This window comes from Dipodomys merriami, unplaced genomic scaffold (genome assembly GCF_024711535.1).
Source record: "Dipodomys merriami isolate MVZ:Mamm:240054 unplaced genomic scaffold, mDipMer1.0.p SCAF_37, whole genome shotgun sequence".
NCBI classification, from domain to species: domain Eukaryota; kingdom Metazoa; phylum Chordata; class Mammalia; order Rodentia; family Heteromyidae; genus Dipodomys; species Dipodomys merriami.
Window position 1 is genome coordinate 3,841,534 of NW_027205270.1, and position 17,745 is coordinate 3,859,278.

At 42.6% G+C, this 17,745-nt stretch overlaps 1 protein-coding gene across 2 annotated transcripts in view; it reads left to right on the plus strand.

Annotated features, from left to right (window-relative positions):
- Positions 1–17,745, plus strand: part of Hk2 (hexokinase 2) — a 198,581-nt gene that overhangs the window by 152,651 nt on the left and 28,185 nt on the right. For both annotated transcript variants that reach the window (XM_069989070.1, XM_069989069.1), the window contains one exon: positions 2,044–2,206. In XM_069989070.1, the coding sequence (XP_069845171.1) occupies positions 2,065–2,206 (142 nt within the window). In that variant the 5' untranslated portion in view covers positions 2,044–2,064. The remainder of the gene's footprint in view (positions 1–2,043; positions 2,207–17,745) is intronic.

Here is a 17,745-nt window from a genome sequence, read left to right on the forward strand (position 1 = left end):
ATCTGGCAGAAGTGATCAGAAAACAGGTTTATCACTGATTGAGAAACAGCTTTGTAACTTTGATCCACAATGGAACTTAGAGAAGTAGGGAAACGTCTCATGCTTGGAAGCATTCAAACCTAAGCCAGATGACTCTTTGAGGGGTGAATGAGACTCAGCTGCTATCCTCACTGGATTGTGAACTGGTTTTCTTGCAGGCCTTCCCTTACCAGGAGTTTTGGCTGTGATCCTACTGCTTTGTGCACATGTGGCACCTCCTCTGTGACTTCCTCCCATTTATTTGAGCCTGTATTTTGGTGGAAGTTGGTGAGATTCTGGAAACTTCCTTCATTCCCTCCTGATTCAGGAAAACTTTCTTCCCATGAAGTTGCATTTTGTCCCCGACTTCCAATTCTCTTTGTCACTGTTCATTCAGTGACTGCCAAGGCTGTTTGGCCTACAGTAGGATGTTTAGTAGGCTGTGGCATTAGGTGACCTTAATAAACTGGTAGATAATATCTTCCTTCCCAGATTCCAGCTACTCCTGAGTTTGAGAATTCAAAGGGCTTCCAGGTGAAGGAGTGGTTTGGTTCAAGATGCTGGGACCTGTATTTTTTACATCTGTCCACATGCTTCCTCTTGGTCTTTCTTTTTGTATGATTCAGAGAAACCCAAATGCTGGTATCATCCAGAAATCATAGGACAGATAGGGAGTGGCGAAGGCCCAGAGGCCCACAAGGATAGTGATCCTGTGGGCCACATAGACCTCTGAATTTCATCACCCAAGGGATCTGTAAAACAAGAATGCAGACATTCTACAAAAAAAAAAAAAAAAAAAGATAATAAAAACAGGCACTGGTAATCCTAGCTACTCAGGAGACTGAGATTTGTGGATAGCAATTTTAAGCCAGCCTGGGCAGGAAAATCTAAGAAACTCATCTCCCATTAACCACCAGTAAGCCGGAAGTAGCACTGTGGCTCAAGTGATAGAGCAAAAAAGCTCAGGGATAGCAGCTATGCTCTGAGTTGAAGCCTTAGGACCGCCACCCCGCCGCGCCACCCCCCCCCCAAGCCCTGCAGAAAATAAGAAAAAAAGACAGTAGAAATCAAATCAGAGTCTTAGACTGGCACTTAGCAAATAAGAAATGTTTGATAGGAGATGAGAGGATCATAGTTCAAGGCCAGCCTGGGCAAAAGTTTGGGAGATACTGTCTCCAAAACAAGCTGAGCATGGTAATGCACACCTGTAATGCCAGCTAGGTAGGAGGTGGAGGTAGAAAGAGCAAGAGTCCTGGGGTAAAGGCCTGAGAGTGCTTGCTTAGTGAATACTTGGAAGTAAGTACAAAAAACCCAGTATTGTAAAAAAACAAACAAACAAAAATCCCCCAAAACTCTATCCAGTACCCACACAGGAAAGCTTGTTTACCTACCATTACCAGTCATAATTGTCATATTATTGTTTTCATATATCATTGAACACTTGAAAGATGATTATAATCTATTGGGTAAAAGTCAGCATGACTTGAGTAAAGGGTGACACTTTAATTTGATTCTTCGGAGCTGAAAATGAGACCTATTGGACTCAGTTTCCAGTAAGCTTTGTAGCAGTTTAAGCATCAGGGATATATGAACAATGACTGCTTTAGAATTTGCCCTTTAGGAAGTGGCAATAAGATGGCTTAACAAGGCAGAACAGACTGCTCTTCCATCCATGAATTTGCCCATCGCCATTGCAGATACACAAAGAATATCTATGGAGAAGCATGTAGGGGCATCAGTGAGAATCTAGGCCTGTATGTAAGGTGATGTCCAGAGACATCTGCCCTGCCAGGCCTGCCTATGGGCCTCACTGCCAATCCTTCATGCCTCAACCTGTCTGAGAACACTTCTCTTCCCAACTGCCCTTTCTCCTGGTTCACCATTCTACAGAATTATCAGCCCTGATAATTACCACTGTCCTTGACAGATTTTATTCTTTTGAAGGGCTAGATGACATTTTCATGTCATAGACTGTATTCTAATTTATTAACTCATAGGCCTATTCTTGTTTTCTTGCTCTTTCAGGTTGATCAGTATCTCTATCACATGCGCCTATCTGACGAGACTCTTCTGGAGATTTCTAAGCGGTTCCGCAAGGAGATGGAGAAAGGGCTTGGAGCCACCACCCACCCTACTGCTTCTGTGAAAATGCTGCCCACCTTTGTGAGGTCTACTCCAGATGGCACAGGTACTGTATTTGGGAAGGGGGGGGATTGTGGAAGGGCTCTGAGGGCCCTATGATGGGCACTCGATTGGTTGTTCAGCGACCCAAGGAGCTATATATCAGTGAAAATTTCCTTGGCATCAAGCTATGGAAGCCAACACAGGCTGATTTAGGCCACACAGGGAATTGAAGGCTGGGGATTTTGGGTGATTTGAAAGATAAGGAAAGCTGGCATCCTTGGCAGTCAACACCAAGAGACAGCCTTAGTACTCAAGGTCAAAGCTCCTCTTTGTCAGCCCTCCCAGGATACTGCTAACAGCAACTTGCTTTCTACCCCTGTGTTGACAAAAGCTTCTTGGCTCAGTTTGAAATTTTGTAATTCCACAGAAATTGACTACAGTGGTGGTGACAGACCAACAAAACAGGCTTTGATGCTCACACAAGGGTGGTCACTCTCTGGTCTACCCATACCTCAGTATCTTCAGGGATATATTCTGTAGACATGCTGGAAAAACAGGGTAGTTCAGATTGTCCTTGATTGTTCCTCCTTGAGAAAGGCCTAGAAGTCTAAAAAAACATACAGAAGAGCCAGATGCATGGCCTTGACCATAATCTTAGCACTTGAAGAGTGAGGCGAGAGTATGGTGAGTTTGAGGTCAGACTGAGCTACCTAGTAAGATTAAAAAAAAAAAGACATCAAATAAAAATAAATGTAATATGGAGAACATGTGAAGAGCCACAGTGTACACTTAGGTATTGAAGGCTCTGAAGTCTTGCAGTAACAACTGGTTTGTTTAATCCTGTTTGGATACAGAACCTCTGTTTCATGCTGTGTCACTCAGGGAGTGATTTTATCTTATGGATAAAAATTGGTGTTGGAAAGCTGGACAAAGAAAGGTTGGATCCTAGAAGGGCTGGCATTTGGGCCATTTTCCTTCATTAGGCATTGGGGGGTGGAAGGGTAGTGGAAGTTTCTGACAGGTGTGAGCAGTTGTAACTATGGACTGGAAGCGGGTGTATCTGTGGGTTGGGAGATGACAGCCATGGCTCCTGTGCCTTGTGATGGATAGAGAAGTGAGGAGATTTGAAGGGATGCCAGGAGGTTGAGCACTGCAAGCTTGGATGGCAGCATCCCTGGGGAAGGGGATGAAACTGAACTGTGCAGAGTTATCATGTGGAAAAGCACGTGGGAGGCCCATGAGGGGTGGTTGACATTAGGCAGCTCCTACATCTACAGGACAGGAGAAGGAGCCCCAGAGCAGCTGCCAGGGCAAGGGAAGAACAAGGAGGCGCAGAGTCCAAGAAGCTGAGTAAGGAGTGGACTCAAAGAAGCTAGCCTTAGTTGGTGAAATGTCTGCAGAGGAACTGGGAATTGGGGCTGCAGAAAGGAAGTTAGGGCTTTTAATATAACTTGTGCCTATTTCTATCACACTTGTGTTATTGAGGCTCACTGGAGTCTCTAAGAACCTGGTTTGTCTAACAAGACTTTATAGAGTTCCTAAAATAAGCATGTTTGCTGAGGTCTTGGAGAACAGCCTGGTTCCATCACTGAGATTGACCTTATTCAAGATCATTCTCTTGTGTGCCTCAGCCATATAAAAAGCCTCTTGAGGTATGTAGGGGGAGGGCGGGGGCTCTGGAAATTCTCCCTCCTATGACCTCTAGATTGGCACATTTACTGTACCTACCTTTCCCTGATTTGAAACCATATCGATTTCTATGTTTTCTTTGATATTCAGATAAATTCATTAGCTCTCGAAGTTTAATCATTGTCGAAATAGGCATTCTAGTGAAAGAAGTATTCTAAGCACCTACATGTATTCATTCGTTTACTTTTCATAAAATGTTATAAAGTTGGTATGTATTTTAATCCTTTGTATTTTATTTGTGTTTGTGCAGGTCATGGGGCTTGAACTCAGGGTCAGGGTGCTGTCCAAGAGCTTTTTTTTTCCGCTCAAGGCTGATGTTCTATCACTTGAGCCATGGCTCCATCAGCTCTACTTCTGACTTTGCTGGTTCCTTGGAGTCTTATGGACCTTCCTTTCAGGGGTGGTTTTGAATCTTGATCCTCAGATCTTGGCCCCCTGAGTAGCTAGGATTATAGGTGTGAGCTTTTTTGTTGTTGTTGGTTGTGGGGCTTGAACTCTGGGCCTGGGCACGGTCCTTCAGCTCTTCAGCTCAAGGTGAGCTCTCTACCACTTGAGCCACAGCACTACTTCACTTTTTTTTGTTGCTGTCGTTGTTGGTCATGGGGCTTGAACTCTGGGCCTGGGCACTGACCCTCAGCTCTTTAGCTCAAGGTGAGCACTCTACCATTTGAGCCACAGCACCACTTCCGGTTTTCTGGTGGTTTCTTGGAGTTGAGAATCTCATGGATTTTCCTGCTTGGACTGGCTTTGAACTATGATCCTCAGATCTCAGCCTCCTTAGTAGCTAGGATTACAGGCATAGGCCACTGGCACCTGGCTACTTTTTTTTTTTTTTTAAAGATGAGAAATTGGAAGCTTGGATCGCCAAATAATTTTCCTGAGATCATACAGCTGATGATCTTGGGATGAGCCAGGAGTCACTTATAGATACCAAAGCCAAAGGCATCAAGACCCCACTTGGTGGGGGGGGGAGGGGGGAGGCTGGGAAGTGATGTGAAGGGTAAACAAAGGAGGAGGCTGCAATGCTTGGTAAGAAATGTACGCATTATCTTGCCCATGCAATTGTAACCCCTCTGTACAGTATGTTCACACACAAAAAAAGACCCCACTTGAGTATGTACATGTACAAGGCTGTGCACATGTGTGGACCTATAAAACACAGCACTGGTGCACACAGTAAATGCTATGACTAGCAGTTTTCAAAGTAAGGTTGGATTTACTTAATAAAAATGTTGGGAAGGAAAAATTATGGGACAAATGGTATGTATGACCACTATTCCACAATTCCATTTCTAACTGTATATGCCTTGAACAACTGCCATATGAATTAATGGAGTCAGGTCCAGTAATGTTCCTAGCAGAACTACTTGCAGTGACTGCATGTTGGACACTGTGGTATAGTCATATGATGGAATACTGAAATATATAGCACATAAAGGAGCATGTGTAAATATAGATGCATCCCAAAAGACAACAAGTTGAAGGCTGGGCATGGTGGCACACTCCAGCTACTCAGGTAAAGGTAGAAGAATACGAGTACAAGAGTACAAGTACAGAAACCAAAAAAGGACTGGGGCAGGCGTTATGGCTTACATTGTAGACCACTTGCCTAGCAAGAATAATGTCCTGAGTTTTATCCTCAGCACTGCCCCTCTCCTGAAAAATACATGTGTAAACTGGAGAAGGACATGAATTGAATGTGAAATTTAGTCATTGAATGTGAAATTTAAAAAGTTAAAAATCCCTCAGCAGCTATATATGTTAAAAATTGGGACATGCACAGTAGATAACTGATAGCAACATTTCTGGAGCTGCAACTGAGGAAAAGAGCTGGAGGATATGTAATTAACATGGTTGACATCAGGGTTTTCAAGTTTATGTTGTTACTTGGAGGGAGGTATGAGTTATGGCACGTGGCAACAAGGGTTGGGGACTCCCAAAGACTACCAGGAAGGAAGATTCTTTTTCAGTGTTGGCTCTCCTATGAAGCGCTGAAGGGGACGGACTGGGAATGCAGCTGTAGGCACACAGACAGACCCTAGATGTGGTCACATACCTCCATGGACCTTGCTGATGCACCTGTTTCCTCATCAAGGCCACGGGGGGGGGGGTCTGGGCTTCTGTTCATGCTGCTGGAGATGACCTCTCACCCTCAGAAGTCTCCAGACCTTTGCTCCAGTGATGCCTGTTCAACTTGGATTTGATCAAAGTCAGATCAGCCTGTTCATTTCCAGCATTGCTTTTCAAATCTGAGGAATTAAACTTCAGATTCATACCTCTGACCAGGAAGGACCTAATCCTCAGATCAGTAGCTTTCTAACTTTTCTGGAGTATACCCTCACAACAAAAGGATATATTCCTACACTTAAATATTTACATATACACATTCTCATATAAAATGTGACATACAATTCAGGAGTAATTGTGTGTGTGTGTGTGTGTGTGTGTGTGTGTGTGTGTATACTGGGGTTTGAACTCATGCAGGGAGCTCTCTCTTGCTTAAGGTTAGTGTTCTACACTTGAGCCATCTCTCCATTTCCAGCTTTTTTGCTGGGTACTTGGAGTCTAACTTTTCTATGTGAGCTGGTTTTGAACCTTGATTCTCAGATCTCAGCTTCCCGAGTAGCTAGGATTGCAGGTACACTACCAGTGCCCAGCTAAGTGTTTTTCAGTTCACAGTGTGAAAGCCATAAATGGTCTTCAGACCAGTTTTTATTCTAAACTGGCATTGCATAATTAGCCACTTCTTGTTACACATACAGTGTGTGGTTTCAGGTCAGTGTGGGGCGAAATGAAGATTCAAATTCTAGCTTTAAATGGGTTTGAATTCAAGCTGTTCATTGACAGTGTGATCCTCTGTTTTCTCTTTTGAGAAAAGATGAGATGTAAAATTCTTAAGTTGTTAGGGGAGAACAGCTAGGGACTTTTCCTGTGATAGGAATATACCTATGGAGCTATGACCCACCACTGCAAAACGTATGCTCGGGTAGACTTTGCTCAATAACAGCTGGGACATTTGAAGACCAGATAGGAAAGGCCTATCTGTGAGACCATTTGTGAGTCATGAGAGCATGCATCAGGACAATAACCTATAATGCTGATCACTTTCATGCCTGTATTCCAAGCTGCTCAGGAGGCTGAGATCTAAGGATTGTGGTTCAAAGTTGATCCTGGGCAGGAAAGTCTTGTGAGGCTCTTATTTCTAATTAACCACCAAAAAATCAGAAATGGAGCTGAGGCTCGAGAGGTTGAGCACTAGTCTTGAGCATGAAAACTCAGGGATGGTGCCCAGGCCCTAAGTTCATGTCCCAGGAACTGCAGAGGATCGTCAAGAAATACTTTTCTCAGATGACTGAACTGTCTGCCAGGGTGTGTGCAATTACTGTGTTAATTAAACATTAATTGTTTTTAAGGGGATGAAAATGTTAATTAACTACCACGATTTGATTATTATTATTATTTTGCTTCTACTTTCTTTTCTTTTTTTTATTGTGAAAATATGGTACAGAGGGGTTACAATTACATGAGCAAGGTAATGAGTGCATTTTTTTTATCAAGCATTGTTGCCTCCTCCTTTTTCCCCCTTCCCATCCCTTCCCATCTCCTCCCCAACCCCCCACCACAATTTGATTATTGCACAGTATATATATATATATATATATATATATGCTGAATTATAGCATGATACACGATAAATTTGTACAATTAAAATAGTCAAAAGATGTTCTCTGTTTTTTATTTTACTTTTCCCTCACTTTAAAAAAGGTTAAATGTTCCAGAGTGAACATGTATTTTTTTAACTAGACTTACCATATCATACCCCTTCCATCCTTCCAAACATCAGTTCATCCTATTATTTGATACATTGTGAAATAAATCACAAAAATTTGTTCATTTCAGCCCTGCAGCTTGAGCATGTATATTACTACCTAGAGTTAAATGTTAGGATTCTTCTCTTGATATAAAATGTACATATAATGAAATGATAAACCTTAAGCCCATTATTTGATAAGCTGACAAAAATATATACATCTTTTTATATGATTCTCATTAGCATATCCCATGAAAATTCTCTCTGTCTTTCCCAGTCAGTGGACCCCCTGGATATCATGCTCTAGTAGTAGTTTTATCTCTTCTAGCACTGTACATAAAATAGTTTCACACAGTAGTTGCAGCATTTCGTGACAGTGCTGGGGCTTGAACTAAGTGTACCTTGCACTTGCTCAGCTTGCTTGCTTATTGTGGCCCTCCTCCTCCTCCTCCTTCTTGTTCTTTTTGTTCTTCTGGTTCTTCTTGTTCCTGTTCTTTTTCTTGTTCTTGTTCTTCTTCCTCCTCCTCCTCTTCCTCCTCTTCTCTTCTTCTCCCTCTTCTTTCTTCTTTCTTCTTCTTGTGGGTCTTGAACTCTGGGCCTGGACACTGTCCCTGCACTCTTCAGCTCAAGAGGCCACAGCACCACTTCCGGTTTTCTGGTGGTTTATTGGAGGTAAGAGTCTCATGGATGTTTCTGCCTGAGCAGGCTTTGAACTGCTATCTTTACATCTTAGCCTCCTGAGTAGCTAGGATTACAGGCATTTGCCACTGGTGCTTGGCTCTACTTCTTGAACTCCACCTTCAAACCCAGCATTTTGCTGGTTAATTGGATATGGAGTCTTGCAGACTTTTCTGTCTGGGATGGCTTTGAATTTTGGTCTTCAGATCTCAGCTCCCTGGATAGCCAGGCTTAAAAGCAGGAAACACTGGCTTCCCAGCTCAGTAGTGTTTTTTTTGTTTTGTTTTGTTTTGTGTTAATCCTGGGGCTTGAACTCAGGAATTGGGCACTGTTGCTGAGCTTTTTTGTTTTAAGGCTAGCATTCTGACTACTTGAGCCACAATTCCACTTTCAGCTTTCTGGTGGTTAATTGCATATAAGAGTCTCAGGGACTTTCCTGCCGGGGCTGGCATTGAACTGCAATCCTCAGATCTCAGCCTCCTGAGTAGCTAGGATTACAGGTATAAGCCACTGGTACCCTGCTCAGTAGTTGTTTTCAATGCAAGTGTTTTACTCATCCTCAATGGGATTTATCTATCTTGGGTTTATCAATAGTTTGTTGCCTTTGATTATTGATTCTAAGATCTGATTGAAATCACATGCCATGAAATTGACTGATACTGAACAGTCTCCAGTTTTTGGCTATCAGGGGTGAAGTTGCTGTGAACATTCTTACTTAAGCCTTTTTGTGAATATGCATTTTCAGTTTCTTGGGTAAACATCTGTGAATGGTATTACTGGGCCATAGTTTGGTACATGCTTAGATAAAGAAAAACTGCCAGACCTTACCCTAAAATTGTCAAACCATTTTATATGGTCACCAACAATGTATGAAGTTTCTGCATATTCTTCTATTCCCACCAATATTTATTGTATGTACCCTCTTGGCTTTTGCAAGAATTGGAGAAAGGAAGCAGTTATATGTTCTATCTGCCAAGCAAGACACTCTTTAATTTTGTCAATACTGTCTGAACTCAGAGCCTCATGCTTTTTGGCTTGCTTGCATGACTGATGCTGTATCACTTGAGCCACACCTCCAGCTTAGCTTTTTGTTGTTATGTTTTTGGAAATAGAGTCTCATGGATTTTTCTGCCTGGGCTGGCCTTAGACTTCAGCCTCCTGAGTAACTAGGATTACAGATATGAGGCACTGGCAACTATTACACATTCTTGACTCTGTAGGCAGCCCTAATCAATGTCATGGCCATGACACAGTACCGTCAGGGGGTCTGCCACTTATTCTCATGACATAAGGGTCTGGCTTTTAGAGAAAGTTCCATCTTAAAAGGACATGTAGAAATAATTGATACCATTTAATGCATGCACATACTCTGCTGTTTATATATACCTATAGTTATTTCTACAGAAACTTTGTAAGATATTCTCACTTTAAAAATTACGCAAAATTATGCAACTGAGGCTGAGAGGATTGATGATTGCCAAGGTTACCCGCAGCCAGTTGGTAGCAAAGTGGGGATTTTGTATGGTTAGCCCTGGCTCAATGGCTAGAAGATTTACACTTAATATTGTCTCATGTGACTGAACTAAGGTTTCTAGAGCAAATCAGATGATCCATTCAAATGAATCATAAATATGAGTTGGCTCTGTTTCATTAAAACAGAAAGTTTAGATACAACCTGAGGGAAAATATACAAGTGTTCCAGGGGCATGCAATTCAGAAGTGAGTATTTTTCTGATATGCTAATTAACTCCTTAGCTGCAGAATGAGGGGAAAGTAGTGTCACCTTAATTGTTTGACATGTGTCCACTACTCTATATCGTGAATTGCTTTCACAGGTGAATCTATCTTCATCCTTGAGACAGATTTCACTCCCTAGATTGCAGGGAAGCGTACTGGTGCTGGTGATCATGGTGCTGGTGGTGGTGGTGACTTAGTAAATGCCTGGTACTATGTTAAGGCCTCAACAGTTCTTACTGATCCAGTGGTAGGTACTTGTAACCTAATTTTATAGGAAAAGAAACCTGATTTAGAGAGAGCAAGCAACTTGCCCAAGTCACAGCAAATAGGTGGCAGCGTTGAGATTTCAACTTAACCAGCTGCAGACCAACCCTGGGCCCTTATGAACATCAGTTGTACATAAATAAGTTTGGGTACATTTATTATCGAGCATTGTTCTCCCTTTCTCATTTTTCTCCCACTTTCCCTCCCTCTGATTCTCTTCATCCCCCTGCCCCAAGTTGTAAAGTTCATTTTCAACATAGTGTCTTGTGAGAATCACTCTTGGATTGGTTCACCCTTTGTTCTTTGTTTCACCATTTTGTTATTCTGCCTTCCCTTACCTCAAATAAGATAAAGGTATATACAAGACACTGCGTACCAGAATCAAGAACAGTCATGACGGGTGATAAAGCAAAGGGGGAAAAATCTGAGAGAAAAAGAAATAACTCACACAGTACATTAAAAGAGGTGTTTTTTCCATTGTTGTTTTTAATGTACTGTATGAAAACTTGTTTTTCAACTAAGATTGATGTTATTAAAATAAAACATGGAAATAAGAAAGTTGTGCCACGTTTATGCTTATGAGCCTCCCACCTGAGCAACACAATTCACCAGTTCTTTTTTTGGGAACTCCAGGCTAGCTGTTGAGTTTGATAACAAAGTCCTATCTGAGGTTCGTTTCCTCTATAAGGCCATGGTGTGCCAAGCTACCTGTGCCCTGCCTTTGAATACTGAAAATTGGTCCTCTGAGAGATAAAGCTTATATAGACAATTAGAGAGCAATATTCGGCCATATAATTCAAGCATATGATATGATAAGGGGAGACTGGGCTAGTGATAGGTTTTATAGGAGCTAGTGAAACCCTGAGCGAAGCCCTTATCTTGGTTGCTGTGTATTGTATCAACAGCCTGGCAATAGAGACAAAGCAAATAGTTAAGTGTATTTGTGTGGTGCCAGAAATACAAATGATGATTGTACTAATAGGTTGCATATGGTAGATGGCTTTTTTATATGATAGGCATTGTGCCAATCACCTTGCCTTTCAATGTATTAAAAAAATCATTCCCCAGTCGGGTGCCGGTGGCTTACGCCTGTAATCCTAACCACTCAGGAGGCTGAGATCTGAGGATTGCAGTTCAAAGCCAGCCTGCACAGGAAAGTCTGTGAGACTCTTTATCTCCAATTAACCACCAGAAAACCAGAAGTGGTGCTGTGGTAGAGCGCTTGCCTTGAGCTGAAGAGCTGAGGGACAGTGCCCAAGCCCCATTACTGACAAAAATATTAAAAAAAAAAAAAAAGTCCCCTTGTCCCCAAGTACTGGGATTTGATCTCTGGGTCTCACATTTATTGAGCAGACATTTTGTCACTAGAGCCATGTCCCCTCTGCTGTTATATTCAATTTTGACAAACTGTGCTTCTAGGTGTGAGGTGTGTGTGTGTGTGTGTGTGTGTGTGTGTGTGTGTGTGTGTGTGTGTGTGTGTGTGTGTGTGTGTGTGTGTGTGTGTGTGTGTGTGTGTGTGTGTGTGTGTGTGTGTGTGTGTGTGTGTGTGTGTCCCTGTGTTCTCGATGTGTGCCTTTGCCCTAACTCAAAAGACAGATGAGGTTGGGATAGATGGCTGGGGAGAGGAATAACAGATACATTTACGTACACATAGATTGATATTTGTTGAATTGAAGCACCTTTGAAATGAAAATGACTAAGAAAACCTTGTCAGCTGCATGCCCTCATGCATTGGGTGAGCAAGAAGGGCTTCAAGCTCTAAGGTGTGACCAAATACCATTTTGTCAAAGATACTTTCACTACTGAATGTCCTATGTCACTGGAAATCCCTCCATTCTGGGCAAACCAAGATGGTTGATCCTGGATCTTTGGCGTTCATTGCTGCTCTGCTGGACTGTCACAGCAACCAGCCTCCCTGGCACTAACATATCCCCCAGAGTGCTACTAGAGTCTTTTTTAGAATGCATCTGTCCTGCTTGAGAAACCATAGTCTTTGGACATGTGCTGTAGCCATGTCATGTAAGCCTGGTGTTATAGTTTGTGGATGTCATTTTTATTTTTGACAGTTACCAACTGGTACCATCCCATATAATTAAAACAAACCTCTCTCTTACTGGATACCAACTATGTCCACATATGTCCTCTTCCTCCATATCTTCCCTTTTCTTTGACAACTCCTCAGTCCGATTGTCTCATGTTGCCTCCCTGAACAACCTTTCTAATCTATTCTAATTGTTCTTTCTAATTCCAATCTCTTCCTGCCAAGTCAGTGACTGTGCAGCATCAGGTAGCTAAGAAGGTTTTGGTTACTCATCCACACTCAATGTTAAAACAACTAGTGACAGATGTGAAGTATTGTGTTAGGAAGTCTTTGAATGGGTTCAGTTTTTGACTTGCAAAATAGCATTTTTCAAGCATTTCTTGGAATGACTTTTTCCATTTTTTTTGGAGGGAGTGGACTTCAGTTCCAAATTTAACCCTGTGAAATTCTGATGTAGAACCTCATAAAAGACAAAAGTAGAGACAAATAAATAAAACTGGATGTGAGGGTACAAGAGGTGAGCTGAACTGAACCCCCGTGCCTTCCCCTTGCTGTGGACATACCTTGCCAGCTTCATGGATGACCCACATTCTAGGAACATTATACAAACCACTTGTGCAAAGGGGACTTCTGGAGTCTGAGGCTGGGTTCCTGGTTCAGCTCACAGTTGATTTTGCATGAAGCAGCACTACTGCTTGAAAGTATAAAACTAAACCAAAAGTGTTTGCAAATCATTCTTAGACACTGGCTGGCACACTGCCCCGAGTGCCTGATGAGGGGAACAGGTGGTGATCTATTTTAATTAGTGACAAGTATCTATCTGTCTATTAGAAATAAACTTGGTTGAAAATTCACTGTCCCCTGTCCCTTATCCTTCAGAAAAACACTGGCATCAGGAAGGTATCAGGCCCACTTACTAATATATGCACTAAGGGGTTTCAATTCCAGAAGTCAGGTTATGAGTACAGTGCATCTTGATCATCATATTTTTCATCTATCTCCTCCATCTTTCCCCATCTCATTCCTACCCTCAAGTCACGAAATTTATGTTTTACATAGTGTACATTGAATATAATGACTGTATCTGCTCATCCTTCTTCCCTCCTTTCCTGTACCCTTCCATTATTGCACCCCTCTTCCCCCCAGCACATGTCTCAGCTTCAACAGTGTTGGAGTGAAGACTTATCCAAATAAATGACTGAAGTCATATCAACTAAGGTTACATCGACTTTCATGTACAGGTGGTTAGTCAGATGCCATTTTGGTTCTTGGTCTTTGCTGGTGACAGGTGAGTTCCCAGGAGAACTTGCAACTCCTTTATCTTACTGACTTTAGGTGTCTGATAAGAGCGGAAGTGAAAGTAGGTTGGCTGGTAGTCTAGGTTGGGAAATGAGTCAGCGGCCAGTGGAAGCTACTTGGGTCTTCACTGTTGGGCATGTGTCAGGGTGGCACTTGGTCCTCCCATTGCCATTTCCTCTCCGCAGGGACCGGTATCATTTATTTAAGGCTTTTTTCTTTCCTTCTTTTTCTTCCCTTGTCTTAGTAGGCAGATGACGCCCCTTCTCTGGTTGGAGGGGGAGAGGATCCTGCGTCAGCCAGCTTTATGAGGTCCCAGGTTGTACTCTAGAGCATGTCACCTTTGTCAGTGACTGTGTAGCTGTCACCTCACTCATCCCTCCACTCAATGTGAAAGGTTAAATCTGAGAGGATTTAGTCATCTAATAAGGCCATAAGGGGCTTATTGGGCAAACTGATAAAGGTGAAAGGTATCTTTGATTCCTTTTTCACTACTTTATAGCTTCCACGAACCAGAGCTGGGAAAGCTGAGGGCGTGGCACTGCCGGCCAGGGACAGGCTTTGGAGTCAGATGGATTTGGCTTCTAACACTGGCTGTCATTTGCCCCTGCATGACCTTAACCAAGTGACTCAACTTTTGAGACACAGCATCACTTCCTCCATTACCCAGGCCAATCTAGGGGCCTCCGTGATCTCAAGGTCCAGTGCTCTTGACATTGTCAGACAAGAGATCATTTGAAAGTTTACAACTTTCCTGTGAGTAGTCTCCTTGTGAGGTGGAGCAGGGTTGCCAGAGAACCAGCCTGGATCTGCATCCTGGTTGGCATTGCTTGATCTGAGCCTTGAATTTTCTCATTTATGAATTTGAATTATAATGTTTATCTGAGCTGAGTATCAGTAAGTTAACATTTATAAGTAAATGAATGCTCGTTGCTTAACAAATCAAGATTGTCTTCTGTTAAAGACATCGACATGGTGGGCTACCTATCTACTAAATCTCTCATTTAGTAAATGAGCCATCGACAAGAAAATTTAGGGTGAGATAGTTCCTTAATAAGTGGACTCAAATATCAACTATAGTTACTTGGGATTCCTGAGGCCTACCCATCTATCTCTAATCTACAGCCCTGAACCACAGCTCTATGTGGGGACTGTCAGGCATGCTGTGAGTATGGGCACTAGAGTATCCAGTGCTCTGAAGGAGTCATCTTAGGATTTCTAGAATCTCAAGGCCAGATCTGCCTCAGATTCTGGACTTGAATAGCTGGTCCTGAAGAATCTAAAGAAAACAGGGGACATGCCTTCCTGGGAACAGAATTTTCAGCAATTACTTTCTTATTTGTAGTTTCCCTCCAGTTCACCAGAAAATAGAGCAAAGCCACATTCCTGATGGAGCTGGGCTGGGCTGAATCCAGCAGGGCAGGCCTTGGGTGATCACCAACTAGGGCAGCCCTGGTCACCTCCGTCCCCCATGGTAACTGATTCAGCGGATCGCGTGCGTCCTGGATCTCAGAGTGCTGATAAGGCAGTTCATTCTTGATGTTCCTTTTCATCCCTCATGACAACTACTACATTGCATTTCCTATAATCTGGCTGAGATCCCACGACCAGGGAAGGCTCAGAATCAATGTCTGGAAAAGTTGCTCATGACCATGAAGCAGACAGAATTCTCCCAGACAAGGTTGGCATTGCTTTAGTGAACCAACAACTGTCATGAATCATGAGGCTGCCTCCAGGACCTAAGATGGAACATTAGTACAGATTCCAGTGGCTTTTCTTAGACAGGTTGTTATAGTGTCCCCTACTGGCTCTGGCCAGGGAGACTCTCAGGGAAGGTGTGGGGTACTGTTTGCCGAGAGCCCGTGAAGAAAGTACTTAGCACTTACAGAGTGTGTCTTACGTTCTTGGCACAGTTATTAGGTGCTTGAAGCATATTTCCTCCTCACAACCGTCTTATTAAATATGCTGTTCCTATTATATTTTGTTTTGATTGATTGATTTACTTATAAATTTTCTGTGCCCATCGTGGGAATTGAACTTCGGGCCTGGGAAACTGTCCCTTAGCTTTTGTTACTCAAGGCTAGTTTTCTACCACTTGAACCACAGCTACACTTGTTTTTTGTTTTTGTTTTTGTTTTTTTTTTGGTTCTTTGGAGATAAGAGTCTCAAGGGCTGTCTTTGAACCTTTATCTTTAGATCACAGCCTCTTTAGTAGTTAGGATTATAGGCATGAAACACTGATGCCTGGATGATATTTCCATTTTAGAAATGGAATGAATGAAGCCCAGTGGATTCACTCTAATACCACCTAGTGCTGTGCATTCAGAGTCCTGGGGAAAGTCCATGGGATATGCCTATTCTGTTTCCCCTTTGTACTCTAGGGGCTGTGGTGGTGCTATCAGTGAACCAGCGTAAGTCTTAAAGGTGTTGAGGGGATGGATCTTAACACCTTTGTTGGGGATGGATGGAATAAACCTGTTGTTTCATTTAGTCTGACCTACTGTCCATTCTGTTGTACTTCAGTTTCCGTTAGGAGAGGGACTCCGTATTGAGGAAGAAGCCAATAAGTGTGTTTCTTAGGAAGCTACTGTGCTCTTTGAGAAGATGTGGGGTGGGGCAGTGGGAGACTTGTGAAGCCTTTGCTCATCAGGAGGACGCAGTGCAGTGTGGGTGAGCCGCCTCCCCTCCCCGCTGGCCCTTGCCTACTAGCCACCCAGCCCTGCTATGGGCTCAGCGGTGCCTCTTCAGCATTTTCATTCTGTGATCTACAATGGAGCACCACGTCCCTGTAGTTAGCTGTATTATTGTCCAGAATCTAGATGTTTCCTGTCTGCACTGCTTATTTTCTGGTGGGAAGGAACTCCATCTTTCTGGTGACACAGGAAGATTTGACCCCAAACTTTCCCAGATTCCTTCTATCCTCTTTGTTATTCCTTCAAAACCCATGGCTTGAGTGGAGGAGCTGAGTGGAACAATTTTGTTGTTGTTATTGTTACTTGGTACTGGGATTTGAATTCACAGCCTGGATACTGGTGGTTCCTTAGATCAAGGCTGGTGCTCTATCACTTGAGTCATAGCTCTACTCCCAGCTTTTTTGTGGTTAATTGGAGTCTTTCAGATTTGTGTGCCTGGGCTGGCTTTGAACTGTGATCCTCAGATCTTAGTTTACTGAGTAGCTAGGATTACAAGTGTGAGCCACTACGCCCAGCTAAGTGGACCAACTCTTGCCTTACATACTCTGAGACTTAGCATCCTCTCAAATTCTACTAAGCCTGAGTTTCTTCAGGGGCACCTGCTTAGCAACTTACTAAGCCATTGAGTTTATAACAATGTGGCCTTATCCTGTGTAGGACATTGGCATTGCAGTATAAATATTAAAGGTCAAGTTTTGGATATGAAGAATAGAATTAAAACATAGAATTCTGGCACAGGCCTTGTGGGGCCCTAGAGCTCCATAGGGACTTGCTAAACATGTAGTGAACAGTCAATCTTGTGAGAGGGTGAGGGCCCCACTGTTGGATGTGAAACTGTCACATTGTTGATATGAATTATAAAAGTGCTAAGCATTAAGTAGTAAGATCCATTGTGATCCTCTCCTAAGAACTTCCTCTTTTGTTCTCACTGTGTGAATGCTTAGAGTGCTGTTTAATTAATCATGCTCAAATGTAATTATTTGTCTTTTACTATCCATCAGATTAACTTGTAGATTTATAGACATTCTAGTTTTACAAATGAGGGAAGCCATGCAGCCTAGGTTTCTTTGGGTCTGGCTTATTTCACTTGATATAATTGTTTCTAAGTCTTTCCATGTTCTTATGAATGGGGCTTATGGAAATGAAATGGAAATGAAATGGAAACGAGATTTTTTTTTTAATTATACTGTTTCCAGTTCTTTTTTCCTTCTTTCTTTCCCTTTGTTTTTTTTTTTTACCCTTTGTCACTTTTTTATTTCTGTACCCTTTGTCTTGTATATAAGTTTATCTGATTTGGGGAGGGGAAAGGGAATCACAGAAATGTGAACCAACTCAGTAATGAGAATCACTAGATACTATGTTGAAAATGAACTTTACAACCTGGGGGAGTGGGG